This window comes from Phycodurus eques, chromosome 8 (assembly GCF_024500275.1).
Source record: "Phycodurus eques isolate BA_2022a chromosome 8, UOR_Pequ_1.1, whole genome shotgun sequence".
Lineage (NCBI taxonomy): Eukaryota > Metazoa > Chordata > Actinopteri > Syngnathiformes > Syngnathidae > Phycodurus > Phycodurus eques.
Window position 1 is genome coordinate 30194799 of NC_084532.1, and position 17768 is coordinate 30212566.

General features: G+C 43.1%; 2 protein-coding genes across 4 annotated transcripts; both read right to left on the bottom strand.

Annotated features, from left to right (window-relative positions):
- Window positions 1–86: 86 nt before the first annotated feature.
- rsph4a (radial spoke head component 4A) lies at window positions 87–8154 on the bottom strand. Of its 3 annotated transcripts, XM_061683359.1 has the most exons (7): window positions 7790–8154; window positions 6707–6932; window positions 5535–5856; window positions 2824–3273; window positions 1531–1672; window positions 1353–1470; window positions 87–179 (listed from the first exon to the last, which is right to left on the bottom strand). In XM_061683359.1, exons 1-7 carry the CDS (start codon window positions 7876–7878, stop codon window positions 171–173), a joined length of 1356 nt encoding a protein of 451 aa, XP_061539343.1. In that variant the 5' UTR covers window positions 7879–8154; the 3' UTR covers window positions 87–170. The 3 variants fall into 3 exon arrangements, with proteins under 3 accessions (XP_061539343.1, XP_061539345.1, XP_061539342.1); XM_061683361.1 differs by having other exon boundaries at window positions 95–1470; window positions 5569–5856; XM_061683358.1 differs by having other exon boundaries at window positions 95–1470.
- A 542-nt stretch (window positions 8155–8696) lies between these two features.
- Window positions 8697–15886, bottom strand: dohh (deoxyhypusine hydroxylase/monooxygenase). Its single transcript, XM_061684539.1, has 6 exons — window positions 15760–15886; window positions 15125–15236; window positions 13947–14114; window positions 13739–13815; window positions 10523–10772; window positions 8697–9370 (listed from the first exon to the last, which is right to left on the bottom strand). Exons 2-6 carry the CDS (start codon window positions 15228–15230, stop codon window positions 9060–9062), a joined length of 912 nt encoding a protein of 303 aa, XP_061540523.1. The 5' UTR covers window positions 15231–15236; window positions 15760–15886; the 3' UTR covers window positions 8697–9059.
- Between the last annotated feature and the right edge of the window lie 1882 nt (window positions 15887–17768).

Consider the following 17768-nt stretch of genomic DNA (forward strand, 5'->3'; position numbering starts at 1 on the left):
CCGCCTGCTTCTCGTCCAGCGCGTCCTGCAGGGCCTGCTCCTCCTCAACGGTGGGGTCCACGTCCTCGGTGATCTCGGGGGCGCTGGGGTACTCGTTCTGGGGCGGCGGCGGGAGGAGCGGGCTGTAGCCGTCGCCCGGGTACTTCAGTCCCCAGCCCACGTAGATGTTCTCAAACTTCCTGCATGAGCACATGGGGGGCGAAAGGCTCGGTGCGCGACGTCGGATCGCACTATTCAGTCCTTCCTCAGTTTTTATCACGTTCAATGTTTTGTCATACATTTAACCTTTAAACTACGCAATCAGTATTGTTGTTAAAGAACATCCACCTTTGCAAGTAGCAACAACACTGGGGAAGAGTTCGGTCCGACAGCTGTTTTGAACTCATTTTTGGGTGCCGACGATTTCAGTTTTTCTCGATCACGTCAAGTTTTGGAACAAAGGAAATACATACCCATGTAAATAAAACACTTAAGATGGAATAGTTACAAGCTTTGAAAACGAGAAAAACGACAAAAGAAAAGAGAAGTTACTACGGTATGGCCATGGTTACAAGGTGAAGAGAAAAGCCAGCACAAATCCTCAGCGTTCCTACTATGCTAGCTTTCCGGAGGCAGACGTCGATAGTAGCGCACGCCTCTCGGTTGCGACTGCGCGAGCAAGTTGCCACGTAGCCGTAGATGGGAATCAGCTGGCAAGTCTCACTACAGCTCATCAGTGGAATTTTGATGATCCGGAGGGCAAGCTGTGGACAAAAAACTCGACGTGCCAGAAAAAAACTGCCTTCAATTTTGGAATCAGCATGCCAATTTTAGTTTTTATCAGCATACAAATCGAACTTAATGTTTCTGTCAAATTGTTCCCCAGTGTAATGAACACCGTATGTAGCATTCTAACTTGAAAATGATAGCGTTTACATTTTAAGGCATCTTCATTATTTTTTCAATTTGTTTACTTCGGGTCTCGTATACTTGCCAAAATACTCAGTCGAGACTAAACTAGTTCACCGTTCCCTGCATTTTTTTGTACTGTTGTGTAAAATTTTGCAAATATTTATTTCTCGGATGTTGATCAAACGTTGAATGACTCTCTTGCTTCTTCAGTTTTCAGTAGAGATGCTTTTTTAAAAAAAAAAAAAAAAAAAAGTGTCAAGAAATCGTCATCGTAATCAGGATCGGCCGATACGAAAAAATGTATCGTGGTCCCCGTTTTTATGGCGTATCATCGCCCGGCCCTACCGCGATATTTTTGCTCAAGCTAATCATCCCGTCGGAATCCGATAGCGGCCCACGCCCGCTTACTGGCACACCTCGGGTAGCAGGGCGTCTCCGTCGCAGGAAGGCGTTGAACTTACTTTGCGTAAGCGTACGCGCACGCCCCCGGCCAGCAGTTGGAGCGCATCACGGCGACGGCGTGCTGCGAGGTGAGCGTGGACGACAGGCTGGAGCTCCACGGAACCGTCTCGAAGATTTCTGCCGAGACGGCCGGACGTCAGGAAGCGTTCGCGTCAAGAGGGAAGGCGGCCGGCCCACCTGCGTCCTGGGAGAGCGGCGTGAGCAGCGGGGGTCCCACTTCGGGCTCGGGCTCGTCGGGTTCCTCTTCGATCTCCTCGGCCTCTTCCTCGTTGGACTCGTCCTCCGTCTTCACGGCCAAATTCACCCAGGTGCAGCGGCCCTGAAGCACACGGTAAAAGCCTTTACGACTGAAGGACAAAGCGATCGTACGCTCAAAACGCCGATTGACCCGAAATATTTCACTGAAGGATTGCATGTTCATACTTGAGAACGGACTGAATCCGAACATCGACAACAGAAGGACGCTATGATCATACATGACCAAGGAAGGAAGGCCAAGCAAAAATGTTTACAAATGACTTTACATTCAAACTAAAGGATGCCACATTTATACACTGAAACTGAAGGAGTCGAAATGTTCATAAGTGAAGGTCTTCATATTCAAACATGAAATCTGAAGGAGTCAAAACCTTTCAAATAGAGGTACTTGATTACAACGCAAGGATTTTACTCGAACAACACACATTAAAACTGAAGGATTGCGAACATTTAACACTGAAGGAGACCAAATGTTTAAAAGCGAAGGCAATGATGTTCATACACTGAAACTAAAGTCCAAACGTTGCATACCGTTTCTGCATACGCTGAAAGTGAAGGAGCCGTGAACTAAACACAAAGGGGCGTGGGGGGCCCGCCGCGTTCATACATTCAAACTGAAGGAGTCCAAAGGGTTACAATTGATGGCGTTCACGATCACATTTCAAAACTCAAGCACATTCGAACTGAAGACCAAAGGCTTAAAACTGAAGGACGCCGCGTTCACACATTGAAAACGAAGGCCAAATGTTTAAGAGCGGATGCGGCCGTATTCCTACATTAAGACGGAAAGCTCTTCAAACATTTACAACCGAAGGATCCCGTATTCTCAAATTGAAACGGAAGGAATGAAGAAATGTTTACCACTCAAAGAGTCCAACGTTTACAAGTGAACGAAAGGAGCCCGTGTCCGTACGTTCAAACCGAAGGAGCCCAAATATTTACAACCGATAGACTCGAAACGTTTGCAACTCAGGGGTTACAGATTTTCCTACATTACAACTGAAGTCTGAAGTTTACAATTGAATGACACCATGGTGGTAAGTCACCTAAAATCAAAAGAGAGGACCCTGTGTTTCTACATTGAAACTAAAGGAGTTCAAACATTTACGACTCAAAGACTAACCATTTACAAGTGAAGGCGTCCACATTTTCCCACATTACAACTGAAGCCGGAAGTGTGCACGTGAAGAACTCCATGGTGCTAAGCGCTACCTGATGCAGGATGTGCTGCGTGTGATGCACCCAAGAGGACAAGGAGTCCACCAGCTCTCCGACGGGGACGCCCTCGAACTCGGGGTTCTCCTCGATGCCGTCCTCGGAGGAGCCTTCCTCCTCGGCGCCTTCCTCCTCGATGGCCTGGTAGAAGCCCTGCGGGCTGATCTGCGTGCCGGCCGAGATGCGCGCGATCTGCGCCCGAAGGTAGTTGGCCTCGTTGCCGGGGAAGGGCGGGTAGCTGACGATGGGGGCGTCCAGCCGGCCCGTGAAGAACTTGCGGATCTGGCGGGCCACGGTGATCTGGGCCGGGGTCACCGACGGGAGCTTGGACCACGGCAGGCCCGGCTCGTTGCACACGAAGTACACAAACTTGTTGGCTCCGGTTCCTTTGGCCTCCTTGGGAACCACGGGGGGAGCTTTGTACGTGGACTGGGGGAGTGGGTCCATCTGACGCAATGGAAATAACATCATCATCATTGGACATTTGCATTAACATCTAGACAAAGTTTAGGAAGGTCATTCATATACCCGCTAAACAAAATGGGTCGTAAGATAGACCCTTGAGGGACCCCTGATGTGCAACATCAAAGGAACACAAAGGCGATTTCAACATCCCGTGACGAGTTCGAGATGAACTTTTCATTGCTTTCCACACAGCCGGCTCCATTTTTTTTAAATCCGGCCCAATTAAGCATTTTTTCCCCGCAAAAATTGGTTACTTCAAATGTAGGTATTCATTTGTTTTATTTATCAGATTGAATAAATGGTTACCTTAAATGTAGTTCTTCATTTGATCAATTTAGCTCATTTAAAAAAATCTGTTAATGATAGAGGAAGGTGAATATGAATCTTTTTTTTTTTTTTTTAATTGACTGCTACTAATATTTACTGTCATGTTTTACTGCCTTTGTTATAGTTAACAATCAAATCATCGTATCGAATTTTCTTGATCGCGCTGAAGTAATGTGCGAGAGAAAAGTATAAATAACATCAATTTTGTTATTTATTTCTCTATGATTAGGACTTCTATATACCGGTGTATATATACAAACAGCTACATACTGTTTTTAAATTGGCGGCACGGTGGACAACTGGTTAGAGCGTCAGCCTCACAGTTCTGAGGACCCGGGTTCGATCCCCGGCCCCGCCTGTGTGGAGTTTGCACGTTCTCCCCGTGCCTGCGTGGCTTTTCTCCGGGCACTCCGCTTTCCTCCCGCATCCCAAAAACATGCATGCTAGGTTAACTTGAAGACTCTAAATTGCCCGCAGGCGTGACTGTGAGTGCCAATGGTTGTTTGTTTGTTTGTTTGTATGTATGTGCCCTGCGATCGGCTGGCGACCGGTTCAGGGCGTGCCCCGCCTCCTGCCCGATGACAGCCGGGCTAGGCTCCGGCACGCCCGCGACCCGCGTGAGGAGAAGCGGCTCAGAAAAATGGATGGATGGATGTTTTTAAATGTCATTTTTCCATACCGTTTGGTGTGTTGTTTCGATGCGATAAGTACGGAAAAGCGCAACATGTATAACCTGTTCATGCTTCCAAATAAATCAAAAAATTGCTTATGATATAAATGATTAAATAATATCTTAATTTGCATTTTCTTCTTTTATTGTCAATAATAAAATACAATCAAAATGGTAAAATAAACATGTTCACCTAGATATTTAACCTTTTTGTAGTTCTTTTATGAATTGGTAAATTAATTGTACTTATATTCATTCTAAAAAAATAAAACATTTGAATTATTTCATGATTAAAATAAACATTCCCATTCAGTACTTTACATGTATTTATTTGAAGTCATATATCTTATGTAGTAACTGGTTCATTCCTTGTAAACAATTACATTATTATCTTAACGTGTTTATAATTGTTTATTTTTAGGATTGTATTCATCCTATTAGGATATTATTAGGATCCTATTCATTTTATTGTATTTCTTTATTTTTTAATAATACTTATTATTTTACATAGACACCATTTCACAATTTTGGACGTACATTTATTATATTAAATAATGGGTCGATTAAGACTGAATTAATAGAGAATCATAACATTAGAAAATGAGCATGAATTATTATTTTATGACTCAAATTAACCACTTTCTATCCATCCATCCATTATCGCTCAGATAATGGATGGATGGATAGAAGTGGTAAAGTGGCTTCTCCTCACGCGGGTCGCGGGCGCGCCGGAGCCTAGCCCAGCCGCCATCGGGCCGGAGGCGGGGTACACCCCGAACTGGTTGCCAGCCAATCGCAGGGCACATACAAACAAACAAACCACTCGCACTCACATTCACACCTACGGGCAATTTAGAGTCGCCAATGGATGCGTGTTTTTGGGATGCGGGAGGAAAGCGGAGCGCCCGGAGAAAAGCCACGCAGGCACGGGGAGAACGTGCAAACGCCACACAGGCGGGGCCGGGGATTGAACCCCGGTCCTCACACAACTGCGAGGCAGACGCTCTAACCAGCGTGCCGCCCACTTGACATACATATTTTACTTTACTTTTATTTTCCTCATCTGCAAAATATCTACATTTTTTTGTCATGATATAAATGCGACACTACAAGTGTTAGGACGTCCCGTTATGACATCACACTACGTCACGTTGACGATATCACGTTATGACATCACGCCACGATGCCACGTTACGTCATCGCATTACAACGTAAGAGTATGACGTCACGCCACAACGTCACATACAACGTGAAAGCGGCCGACGCCGGCGGCGGTCGACCTCGCTCTCGGCCTTCTCCTTGGCGTCGACCTCTCGGGCCTCGTCGTCGGCCGCCTCCTCCGCGGCGTCGTCGTCCTCCTCCTCGCCCTCGGTGAACTCGGCCTCGGCGATGATGTAGCTCCTCTCCGTGCCCAGGATCTTGCCCCACAGGCGGCACCGCTGCATGGTGTAGGACGAAACCAGCTGCTTGAGGGCCAGGAAGACCCGCTGCATCTCCTCGCGGCCCAGGCCCACGCCCGCCTGCTCCAGGAAGTACGCAATCTCGCTCACGTTGGGCAGAGCAGATTCCTGGCACCCAAACAGTTTGTCAAAAGTCAGAAAACCGAGATTCGGTCCCTTTCACGCATATGGAAAGCCGTTGGAGCATTTAGTCCGCATCCTTTAAATGTCCACATACTAGTAGCAAAAAGTCGGACAACTACATGTTACTGGTGAGGCAAGACGGTTCTACTAGTGCTCGAGGTGCCGTCATAAAATTGTACTAGTCAAAAGGGTGACTTTGCAATTTTCCCCCAAAAAATATTTGATCAACGTAAACTCCTCAGCTCACTTCAACATAGTACCATAGGTACGGTCAAAGCACTTTTTTTTGGGTCAAATTGAAACTCCTCAACTCACTGCAGCATAGCTCCTTGGCAACAGGATGCCACAAGATGGCACTAAAGTAATAATATTATTGTTTTGGCCATAGCACAAAAACCGCGATTCGATTTTTTTTTTTTTTTTTTAGCAATTAAATGACACAGTTGATTGAAGACTCTAAATTGCCCGTAGGTGTGATTGTGAGTGCGAATGGTTGTTTGTTTGTATGTGCCCTGCGATTGGCTGGCGACCGGTTCAGGGTGTACCCCGCCTCCCGCCCGAAGATAGCCGGGATAGGCTCCGGCACCTCCGCCGCCCGCGCGAGGATTAGCGGTCAAGGAAATGGACGGATGAATTAAATGACCCTTGTCTCCCCCCCAAAATTCCGCAAGTCGGCAAATTCCCAAATACGCAAACGTTCGGGGGGTTCACTGTGTTCTGCCACGGCGAGATCGGAACACTCCCATGGCGGCCCTGTTGTGTCGAAAGCAATTGGGCTCCACGTGAGAAAACGGACAAATAAAGGTCAACTGTAATGTTCACGTGGGGCTCGCACCAGCTCGAATTCGTGCTCGGGTGCGTCCTCGGGCCTGACGAAGAGAACCTTCTGCTGCTCGGCCAGCTCCTCGGCGGCCGTGGTCTGCTGGAGGTCCTGCAGGGTGCTCTGCGTGTCCTCGTACAGACGCAGCTTCACGTCGTGACTCAGGTCCTCCATCACGTCCACCACGTCGTGGGGACGCTCCTCGATCACGCGCATCAGCAGCCGGGAAAGGTGGTCGTACCTGCCAAAGGGCGCGGAAGTCACGGCACCGCTAACATCGGCTGCTACGCGCACCGCCTATCCTAAGCTAAGGTAGCGTTGGATGGTACGCTTGCGGTTTTAGCCAATGTGAAAATTGTTTCCTGTACTGTAGTAATTTGCAATTTGCCTTTATTAAGAGTGCTTTATGGTTTTAGCACCATAATACTACTTCTTTTTGCACCTGTACGGCAGGAGAAAAACCGGTCTACCCTTCAGGATCAATAAAATAGAAATTTGAAATGCGAGTCCGTCTGACTCCTGTTCCTGGGCCACTGGGCCGGCAGCCCCTAATTTAGCCATCTACTCGTTTACTAGAGCCCCGCGGCATCTGCCTGGCAACAAGTCGGGTCGGGGGGAACACAACAGCCTAGTATAGAGCATTTTACGACCAAAGTTTATTGAAGACGTCAACTTGCATAGTGAATTATTCATATTTTATTGTATGTTTGGTTAGTTAAAAATATTGGTTGTGGAAGTAAAACAAATGACGTCAGACGGATTGACGTTTTACTTCGACGACAAATGATCTACGGTGGCCGAGAAGTTGAGCAAGCAGAAAACGCGAAAATGTATAAATAGTCTAACGATGCTCTTTTGTGCCACTCGTAACAACACAGTGAGTAGGCAACAGCTTCTTTGTGTGTAGGTGGTAAACATTAGTCATCGTACTTTTTTACCACATTTGTCACGTTCCCCTACTCGATCTGTCTCGGCCACCGTAGCGTAAACGGTTTGGCGCTCCCGCCTCTTCCACGCACTTTATTGCCATTAAAAGGTCAAGTAGACGAGCTGTCGATGAAGTGGGGGGGACAAAACACCAAATTGAGTATCACTCACAGGTTTAAGTTGCTCTTGCTGCTGCTCTTCATGAGGAAAGCTTTGAAGGAAGCAGCCACCTGCAGGCTGACCTGCTGAGTTCCGTCCATCTTCTCGGCTTCCTTCCTTCACCTTCAAAATGGACACGCTTCACACGCGAACATAACTTTCCTCTTCCGCACAAGTTAAGATTCTCCCGCTGCTCGCTAACAGAACACAGAAGACGACAAACACGCACGAACAAGTTTTTAGCGGCGGCGAGTCAAAGCAAACCGGTACGTCACTCGTGACAACGTTGACGGCAGCCGCGGTGGTCGCCATGGAAACACTAACACAGCCAGCGGTTGCTAGGCAGTGACGAGAGGACTACAACTCCCAGCTAGTTTACAGATCCCATTCTTGTTCTTTTTCCCGAACTACAAACACCTGCAAAAAAAATCTACAATAGTGAAGACATGACATACCAGTTGACAAGTCAAGACTAAGAGAAGCAGCAACGCAAAAAAAGTCAAAAAGCTAGTCGAGAACCGGTCAGGAACCATTAGAGAACCAGGTTAAAAAAACAAAAAAATAAAAAAAAAAGAAACACACACGCACGAAGAATCCAGCAGAACAAAAACCTTATGAACCAAGTCAAGCACCAGTCAAAAAACAAGAACCTAGTTAATAACTTGGACAACAACCAAGTACCAATCTGGTACAGTCAAGAACCAGTCTAGAAACAAATCCAGATCAAAGTTAAAATCGCTGAGATCAAATCAAAATACAATTTTTTTTTTTCCTTTCTAATTTTAAAAAGTCAAGAACCAAGTGAAATACCAGTCTTGAACCAGGTCATAAGCATTTAAAAAAAAAAAAAAAAAAAAAAAGTCATTAACCAAGTCAAGAAGCAATCTGCAAGCATTTCAAGAACAATCATAAACCACGTCAAAAACCAGGTCAAGCACCAAGATAAGAACTGAGTCGAGAATCAGTCTAGAACCAAAAGTCACAAACCAGTCAAAAGCCAAACAAATAAAAAACAAGTCAAGAGCCAAGCTACAACCAAGGGAACAACCGGTGAAAAAAACAGGTCAAGTACCAAGTCTAGAACCACATGAAAACAAGATAAAAACTGTCTAAGAACCATGTCATCAACCAGTCATAACTTAAGTCAAGCACCAATCAAGAACCACTCAAAACTCTAGACGTGCTATTTGAAATAAATCATACATTGTGTTTGTAAGTTTATACAATAAAAGTTTAATTTATACACACACACACATTCAAACACACATACACACTCCCATTTTTATCCCTGCAGTCTGGCGAGCGCGTCGGCGTACTGGAACTGTTGGTTGTTTTCGTAGTCCAGCATGTCCAAGGCCACCTCGCAGCTCTCCTTAACCACGCGCTCGCCATCACCGCGGAAACGCTGCAGCACGGCCAGGCACTCGTCCCGGCCGATGGAGCCCAGAGCCTCGGCCGCCTCGTGCCGCACCATGGCGCTCTCGCCGCCTCGCTCCAGTACGGCGCGAAGGGCCGGGACCGCCGCCGGGTGCTGCATCTGACCCAGGACGTAGCCGATCTCGTGACGGAACAGAGCGCTCGAACACTGAAAGCCTGAAAAAAACAACAACAACAACCGCCGTCATCACGTGATCGTTACACCTCAGCCAAGTCAAACCCCGGTCTAGAATCGAGTCAAGTACCAGTCAACAACATTTAAGAAAGAAGTCGAGAGCCAAGTCAAGTAGCAGTCAAGAACCAAATCACAAACCTGTTGAGAAATGTCACAAAACACACTAGGACCATTCTAGAACCAAGTCAAAACCAGTCTAGAACCAAACTAGAAGAAGAACAAAATTAGAAATTACTTATAGAGGTAGTCAAAATAATTTCGGAAAAAAGTCTAGGAGCTAGTCAAGAACAAAGTTATAAACCAGTTTAGAATCAAGTAGGAAACAAGTAAAAAAAAAAAAAACAATGTAGCAGTGAGTAACGCACCATGTTTAAAATGAAGTTGGGTACCGAGTCACAAACCAGGCATGAATCCAGTCGAGAACCATTTCAAGAAATAGTCTTGATAAATTCAAGACCCAGTCCAGAACCAAGTCAAGAACCATTCTGGAACCCAGTCTCACACCAATTTTAAATCCAGTCAAGTACTAGTCTCAAACCAGTCTTGAATCCGGTCACGAAGTAGTCAAGGACCAAGTCAAGAAACAGTCTCGAAAAACTAAAATACCAGTCTCGAATCAGTTTAGAATCAAGTACAAAAAACTAGTCTAAAACTAAGTCACAAACCAGTTAAGAGAAAAAAAGGAAAGAACCAGTTATGAAACAATCTAGAACCAAGTTTCAAACCAGTCTAAAGTGAATAAACAAAATTCAAGTCAAGTCAATCAAGAACAAAGTCATGAACCAACCAAGTCATGTCTAGCACAAAGTCACAAACCAGACAAGTACAAATTGACAAGATTAAAATCAAGTCACAAACCCATCTACAAGCAGATAAAGAACCAATTTCAGAACCATTCTGGAACCAAGTCTGAAACCATTCTTGAATCCAGTTAAGAACCAGTGTGGCACCAAGTCATAAACCAGTCAAAAAACAAGTAACAAGTCAAAAACAAAGTCATGAAAAAGTCTAGCACAAAGTCAGAAACTAGTCAAGAACGAAATCAGGAAGCAGTTAGGGACAAAGTCAAGAACCCAGTCACTAATGACATCATTGGCGATGACATCATTGCAGTAATGGTGGCGGCGCCTCACCGTCCCCCAAGGCGAGGGCGGCCTCGCGGCCGCCGAGGTTCCTTAGTGCAAACATGGCACCGTAGCGTTCGAACAGCGGCAGGCTCTCGTCCAGCAGGAGGGCGCGCAGCTCAGCCGCGCTCCCGCGGGCGGCGGGAGGCGCCGGGTCCACAGAGTTGTACGGGTTCCGATCGGCGTCCCGCGGCTGTCGGTCGCCTCCCTTCTGAAGCCACTCCAGCCGACGCATGGCCAGCTGGCACGTTTCGGCCACCTGCGAGCAGGACATCACTTGGGTCACACGGGACGGCTGCGGATGGAGTCGGGCTCCAAATGGCCGCATCCTGTCTCTTTTTGCCTAGGGCTCCTTGGGACCTTTTTCTGAATCTACCATAATCTGTCGTGTATAATGTAAATCCCCCCCCCCCCCCCAAAAAAAAAATTCAAAAGTCAATAGTGTGCATTATACATAGGTATAGGGGCAAATGGAAAAAACTTTCACATTTTATAAATGTATGCCGCCATCTAGTGGTTATGAAAAAGCTGTACACTTTCATTCCAATATGCCACTGCCACCTACTGGTTATAAAAAAGGTGTAGCCTACACTTTCATTGCAAGATGACAGGGGTACGTATGACTGCATATATGTACAGTGGTGCTCATAAGTTTACATACCCTGGCAGAATTTGTGAAATATTTTTTTTTATTTATTTTTTTTAAATATGACTGATGACTGAACAACAGCTATCATTAATTTCTTTATGGTTATGTTTTGTTCATTGATAATGCTTTTCTGAAATGCTTGATCGTTTAATTTGAATCCAAAAAAAATTTTATTGAATGAGTTTCCTTCATGTTTGCTTTAAATAATTGTACCCACCTTACAAATTCTGCCTGGGTAAACATGTTTTCTCATTTACTAAATAAAAGTAAGGCTGTGAATTTCAAAATAAGAGCAAGTACATAAAAAAAGTATGATGCGTTCAAATAAAGTGCTTAACTTCAGAATAATTATTTGGAAAAAAAACAAACAAAATACAGATAATACTTCATGTTTTGATCATATGGGTCAAAGCAAAATCATGCATTGTAAAAATGCATTATACATGGGTAGAAGGGTTTTCCAGAATTTTGTGGTCAACTTTAGGGGTGCGTATTTTACACGACAAATTACGGTACTCTTGTTGGGCATTCCTACCAAAATTCATGTTTCTATGGCAAATTGGCTTCGGGGGCTGAATTTGAAAAAAATAAATAATCACCCAACGTACATTTTCCATATAACTGCAACGATCGGTGAGCTTTTCAGGAAGTCAACACTTTTGGCTGTTTTTGTGTGGGAAGTCACATTTATACAAGAAAAGTTTTATTTCTTGAGAAAAATAAGCCCGCTTCATCTGTGGAAAGTGTTTTTTTTTTTTTTTTTTTTAAAGACATTTTGTTTTCTTTTTCTTCCATTTTTTAAGTATTATTTTCATCAATGTATTGATTAAACTTTACGCCGATCTGATCGGTGTTATCGGTATCGGCTGATGATTATAATTTTATGCTGATCGGCTTTCATGTCATAATTCGCCGAGCCGATCAAAGACGTCATCGATCGGCTACGCACAAGACCTCAGGGTCTTCGTCGCGTATGAATCCAAAAGCCAGTTTATTCTTAGCCTTGTCACGTGTCTTGCTGCGCAGTACTGTAACTAACTGACGGCCAATAAAGTCGGTGAAAAAACACGTCGTCGGTGCGGGACGATTTTGCGGCGTCTCAGACAAACAACACGTACGTTATTTGCAGTCTGTGCACAACTGAAGTACGTCATGGGGATGTCATCTCAATGCTGCAACACAAATTTGATCGAGCACCTGAAGAATGTACACAAGGAGGAGCACGCTGCGTTCAAGCAACGCAGCGTGGCGGGGAGAAAAAAAACTAAATTTAAAAAAAAAAAAGTCAAACTGACAAACTCTGGACAACACCTGTCCATATAGCTGGGACAGTGGGAAAGTTTGAGCATGTCATTAACAGTATTTATTAAAGTAATTTAATTGCAATAAAGTAATTTAATTACAGTAAGTTAACACCCATTATTTCTGTCGTGTTGTAATGTTGATCTGACCTAAACCTATGTCAGTGGCCAATCCTTGAATGCCCCCTAGAGGTCGTTGGTGTTTTAACTTTTGTCTAAAATGCTCGAGAATAATTTGAGTGTGGGAAGACCCCGCAACCCTTGTGAGGATAAGCTGTGCAGAAAATGGATGGGTGGATAGATACAGTACACAAGTATATACAATAAAATTAAAGAAAAGAAAAGAAAAGAAAAAGAAATAAAGTCATGGAAATAGACACATTGCTCTATCTTGTGATTGGATCGGTGAGCGTTTTTTTTTTTTTTTTAATAAACTTGCTGATCAGCCCTAAAAATCCTTATCGTGTAAAGCCTAGTTTTTTTTTTTTTTTTTTTTTTTTTTTTTAAGTTATTGTAGCCCAAAAAGTTTAGAAAAAGAAAACAAATCAAATTGTTTCATGCAAAATGTAAAAAAAAAAATATATATATATATATTTTGGCATCATGTCTTATTTGGAAAGAAAATGGCTTTTTTTTGTTAGAGGTTTAGAAAATTTTGATCCAAAAAGTTTAACTTTTTTTATAAACAAGAAAAACAAAAATCACAAAATACACAAAAAAAGAAAGACACATTTTTATATATTATTTTTTTCTTCCAGCAAGTTATTTATTTATTTTTTTTAAAGTAGGCCTGTATTTTTGAAAAATAATATGTTTTTTTTTTTAATTATTAAAAAGTTTAGGTTTTTAGATGCCATATTTCAGGGTTGATGTAAAATGTCAGGAAACACTAGAACAGCTGAAGTTCATTTGGGGTTAATGAGATGCACTTGAAATGGTGGCAGGTCTATGCTGACGCCCAATGAACATGACTTTGAATGTGATTGGTTCATTCTGAGCAAAGTCACATCCTCAGTTATAAGAGGGTGTGCACACTTGTGCAAACACATAGTCTCAGTTTTTTTTGTTTTTTTTAACTTCCCTCTCAAACAGATTGAGTTTCTTTCGACTGAGGTGTACAGTTTTGGTCACACTAAAGTTGTAAAAAGTTTTAAAATGATTTTTTTTAACATCACAAAGTGATGTAAAAAAACATCTTTTATGTTATTTTTCTGGTTTTATTTGATTTTTACTTTACATCTACACAGGAGTGTCGACTTTTTATATCCAGTGTACCTCAACGACGGGGTCCTGGCTGTAGGCCTTGAGCAGATCCAGAACCGAAGGATCCCCGATGGCTCCCAGGGCTTCGCCTGCACTCGCGCACAAATTAATTACGTCGATTCCCGAGGAAATTTACTGTCAACTTTCCAGAACTTCAGCCCAAACTTTCCAGAAATTTACCAGAAATGTACAGAAGCCCGACAAGACGGTTGACACTCACCGGCTTCGTGCCGTACCATGGGCTCCTGTCGGGTGTCCTGGAGTACGGCGCTGAGGACGGGTATGGCGCACGCGTCCTGCATCTGACCCAAACAGTAGGCCAACTCGTGCTTGAGCAGCGAAGAGTCGTCGCCGAACGCTTTGCCGATCCACTCCACGGCCTCGGCGCCTCAAACGCAAAACTAAGCCATCACGCTCAAAAATTCATACAAAATTTCAACGCGTCAATCAAAAACTAACATGAAATAAACACGTCATACTTGGAAAAACAAACAAAAGACACAGTCAAAAACTAATGAAAACATGTAAATGCATCATTTGAAACTATAAAAGTAAAAAATAAAAAAATACAAATAATAATTATATTATTTATAATAAAAATAAAACTTAAACGCATCAAAGACAAAAAAATAAACGTCATTCTCGAAAAAACCACTAAATAAACGTGTCATACCTGAAAACTAACAAAATAAAAGCAGGATACCCCAAAAAATAAATAAACACATCATACTCAAAAAGGAACATAAATGTGTCATACTCCAAAATTAACAAATAATCGCGTCATACAAGAAAAACTAACCCAAAAAGACATCATAGGGACAGTTTGAAGGCATGTTCATCCCGGTTGACGTTTGCATTTGGTGTGCTCGGTGGCGCCCTCTGGAATTTGGGGGAAAATTCGCCCCCGAGCCATTTGGACTCATCAACATGAAATTTGGTGGGCTTGTATATTTGTGTTCATTTCTATTTAAAGTTCATTCAACCAGGAATAGTTCCATTGAGATTCAGAATCTCTTTTGCAAGAAAGTCCCACACAAAATTCTCCAGAAGCCGTTCCCAAAAAGACACAGGAAGTCGGCCATTTTGGTTTCAAGTGGAGATTTTTGTGGGAACCTTCCCCCCCCCCCCGGGAATTCAGCACCTGAAGTTTGTTTCACTTTGCAATAGAACATTTGGTAGACACGTCTATCATAAGTAGACCCACCCAAAAGAAAGAAAAAAAAAGTCTCCAGAAGGCATTTTAGTTTGAAGCAGACATTCTTGGCTAATTTGTCCGTATTTGGCAGTCCTTCAAAGACACATTTTTGGGTGAACATTTAAACCACAAACACTAGACTGATAAGGGATATTTCTTGCTGGATTTGTTCGGTTTTTGTGCCCAAATATTTTTCAACTTACCTCCCAGGCTCTTGAGGGTGAACAGAGCTCGGAACCTCCGCGTCAGGTCCTGGCGGGGGTCCACCAGAACCGAACCCACCGCAGCCAGCTGCTCCACGCTGCTCATACCGCTCTTTTGAACAGACGCACACACAAAAGCGTGCATATTACATACACGTGCACACTACACACACGCTAAACACACGCAGAAGTTACACAAAAACACACATGATCAGAATATCACAAACACCCGTGACATGCACACATTACACACAAACACACTTAAACTACTTTGACATTTGTATGGCAACAGACATTTCACACACGGGCGCACAAACACACGTTAATATTGCACAGGTATTTTCACACACACAAATATAAACACACACACTCAGTTCTTCGTCACATACTGTCATATTCGAACATTGTCTACGTTAACAAAGTGTATTAATCTGTGCTGTTTGTAGTAGTTTAAGCCGTAAAACCTGTTCGTAATGACTAAAGTACACGTGCGTGTGGAAGCTAAGCTAGCTAGCCACGTCTCCAGCAGGCAGGCTGACGTTATGTCACCAGCTAGCTGCAGCTAACAGCTAGCTTCTTAAAATAAACACTTTTAACACATTACATGGGGACAAAAAAAAAAAAAAAAAACTCACCCGATGATGAAATGAAGTAAAGACAAATCGAGAACAAAGCAGGTTAATAACAGCGCATAACGTTCTGGTTCGTTAGTTTCAGGCTGTCAAGCATCCGCAAAATCCGTAAACGTCATACGTGACATCACGTGAAGGCGGGGCCAAAGGTGGGCGGGTCTATCTAAATGTCAACAGCTTCACCGAAATTAGTACTTTATTGTTGTATTTTAAATAATTGTTTTTTTACATAAAGCAAGCCAAAAAAACTATAATCGTAAAATGTTTAAATGTTTTGTAAGTTTGTTGTGGATAAATCATTTTGTACATTTAAGTCTAGCTTGTTTATCATTTAAAATGTGAAGAAATGTAATAAAGGAGAATCTTTTTTTACTGTGAGAAATCATTTGTTTCTCCAGTGATGCATTTGTTGCGCTTTGTTCACAAAAATGTAATGAAGTGAAAAATGTTGCATTTTCTGAACACTTTACCTGAAAAAAATATGCATGAATTTATGATAACCGTGATCATTTCGTGCACTTTCTTAATTACAGAAAGTATTTCTTAACCCATACCTGAAAAGCCCAAACGAATTCAGATTCAGCAATAGGATGTTGCAGTGCAGTCAGCATTACGATTGACACCGAATCGATATTTTTCTCGGCAATATCGACAAATGGTAAGGGCGCCGTGGCCTGCAGGGGGCGCCACAAACTAGGGAAGAAATTCACCTTCAATATTCTGTACTGAAAAGCAAACATAGATTCGAATGTAATGCAGTGCCCATTGAATAGTCTTACAAATGATGTTTTTATAATTTGCCGTGGCTAGCTTCTGTTATTAAGCTATTCTCCTTTTACCCATTTATATATCAGATTTGTAACCTTCCACAGGATGAATTAAAGTAGTAGTTTGTTGTGTTACTGTTCAGAGTGTCAAGCATAATTAATTGTTTTAACTTCCCGTCAGTGTTAGAGCACACATTATTATTATTACTACAATTATTAATACACCATAATTTAACATTCCCACATGCAATACTAAACCGCACTTTACTGCTTCTTTGTATTTTTGCTAATCAACATTACACTGTAATGAAAATAAAGCTTTACTTAAATACTCATATCAGAAAAAAATAATTGTACAACCGAGAAAATAGTCCAACAGTTTAAGGACAATGTTCCTCAACGTACAATTGCAAGGAATTGAGGGATTTCAACATCTACGGTTCATCATATCATCAAAAAGTTCAGAGAATCTGGAGAAATCACCGCATGGAAGCGGCGAGGCCGAAAACCGACATCGAATGGCCGTGACCTTCGATCCCTCGGGCGGCGCTGCATCAAAAACCGACATCGATGTGTAAAGGATATCAGGAACACTTCAGAAAACCACTGTCAGTAAATACAGTTCGGCGCTCCATCCGTAAGTGGAACTTCAAACTCTACTTTGCGAAGCAAAAGCCATTTGACAACAACACCCAGAAACGCCGCCGGCTTCTCTGGGCCCGAGCTCATCTAAGATGGACCGACGCAAAGTGGAAAAGTGTTCTGTGGTTCGACGAGTCCGCATTTCAAATTTTTGGGGGGAAATTGTGGACGTCGTGTCCTCCGGGCCAAAGAGGAAAAGAACCATCCGGACCGTTATGGACGCAAAGTTCAAAAGCCGGCCTCTGTGATGGTATGGGGCTGCGTTAGTGCCAATGGCATGGGGAACTTACACATCTGTGAAGGCACCATTCATGCTGAAAGGTACATACAGGTTTTGGAGAAACACATGCTGCCATCCAAGCGACGTCTTTGTCACGGACACCCCTGCTTATTTCAGCAAGACAAATTCCAAGTTCATGACTATTTGCAAAAAACAAAGTTGATCAGTTTGAACATGAAATATCTTGTCTTTGTGGTGTATTCAACTAAATATAGGTTGAACAGGATTTGCAAATCATTGTATTCCGTTTTAATTTATGTTTAACACAACGTCCAACTTCATCGGAATTGGGGTTGGACATTATACATGCAGAATGGACAACA

Bases quoted from the DNA above. Each gene is read 5' to 3' on its own strand.
- rsph4a (XM_061683358.1), bottom strand. From the start codon at position 7,878: ATGGACGGAACTCAGCAGGTCAGCCTGCAGGTGGCTGCTTCCTTCAAA. The intron at 6,933-7,789 runs GTGAGTGATACT...GCCCTTTGGCAG, and splicing joins AGCAAGAGCAACTTAAACCT to GTACGACCACCTTTCCCGGC. The intron at 1,471-1,530 runs GTGGGCCGGCCG...CCGTCTCGGCAG, and splicing joins GCCGCTCTCCCAGGACGCAG to AAATCTTCGAGACGGTTCCG.
- dohh (XM_061684539.1), bottom strand. From the start codon at position 15,230: ATGAGCAGCGTGGAGCAGCTGGCTGCGGTGGGTTCGGTTCTGGTGGAC. The intron at 13,816-13,946 runs GTGAGTGTCAAC...GCGCGAGTGCAG, and splicing joins CATGGTACGGCACGAAGCCG to GCGAAGCCCTGGGAGCCATC. The intron at 9,371-10,522 runs GTGAGGCGCCGC...TGTTTTTTTCAG, and splicing joins CGCCCTCGCCTTGGGGGACG to GCTTTCAGTGTTCGAGCGCT.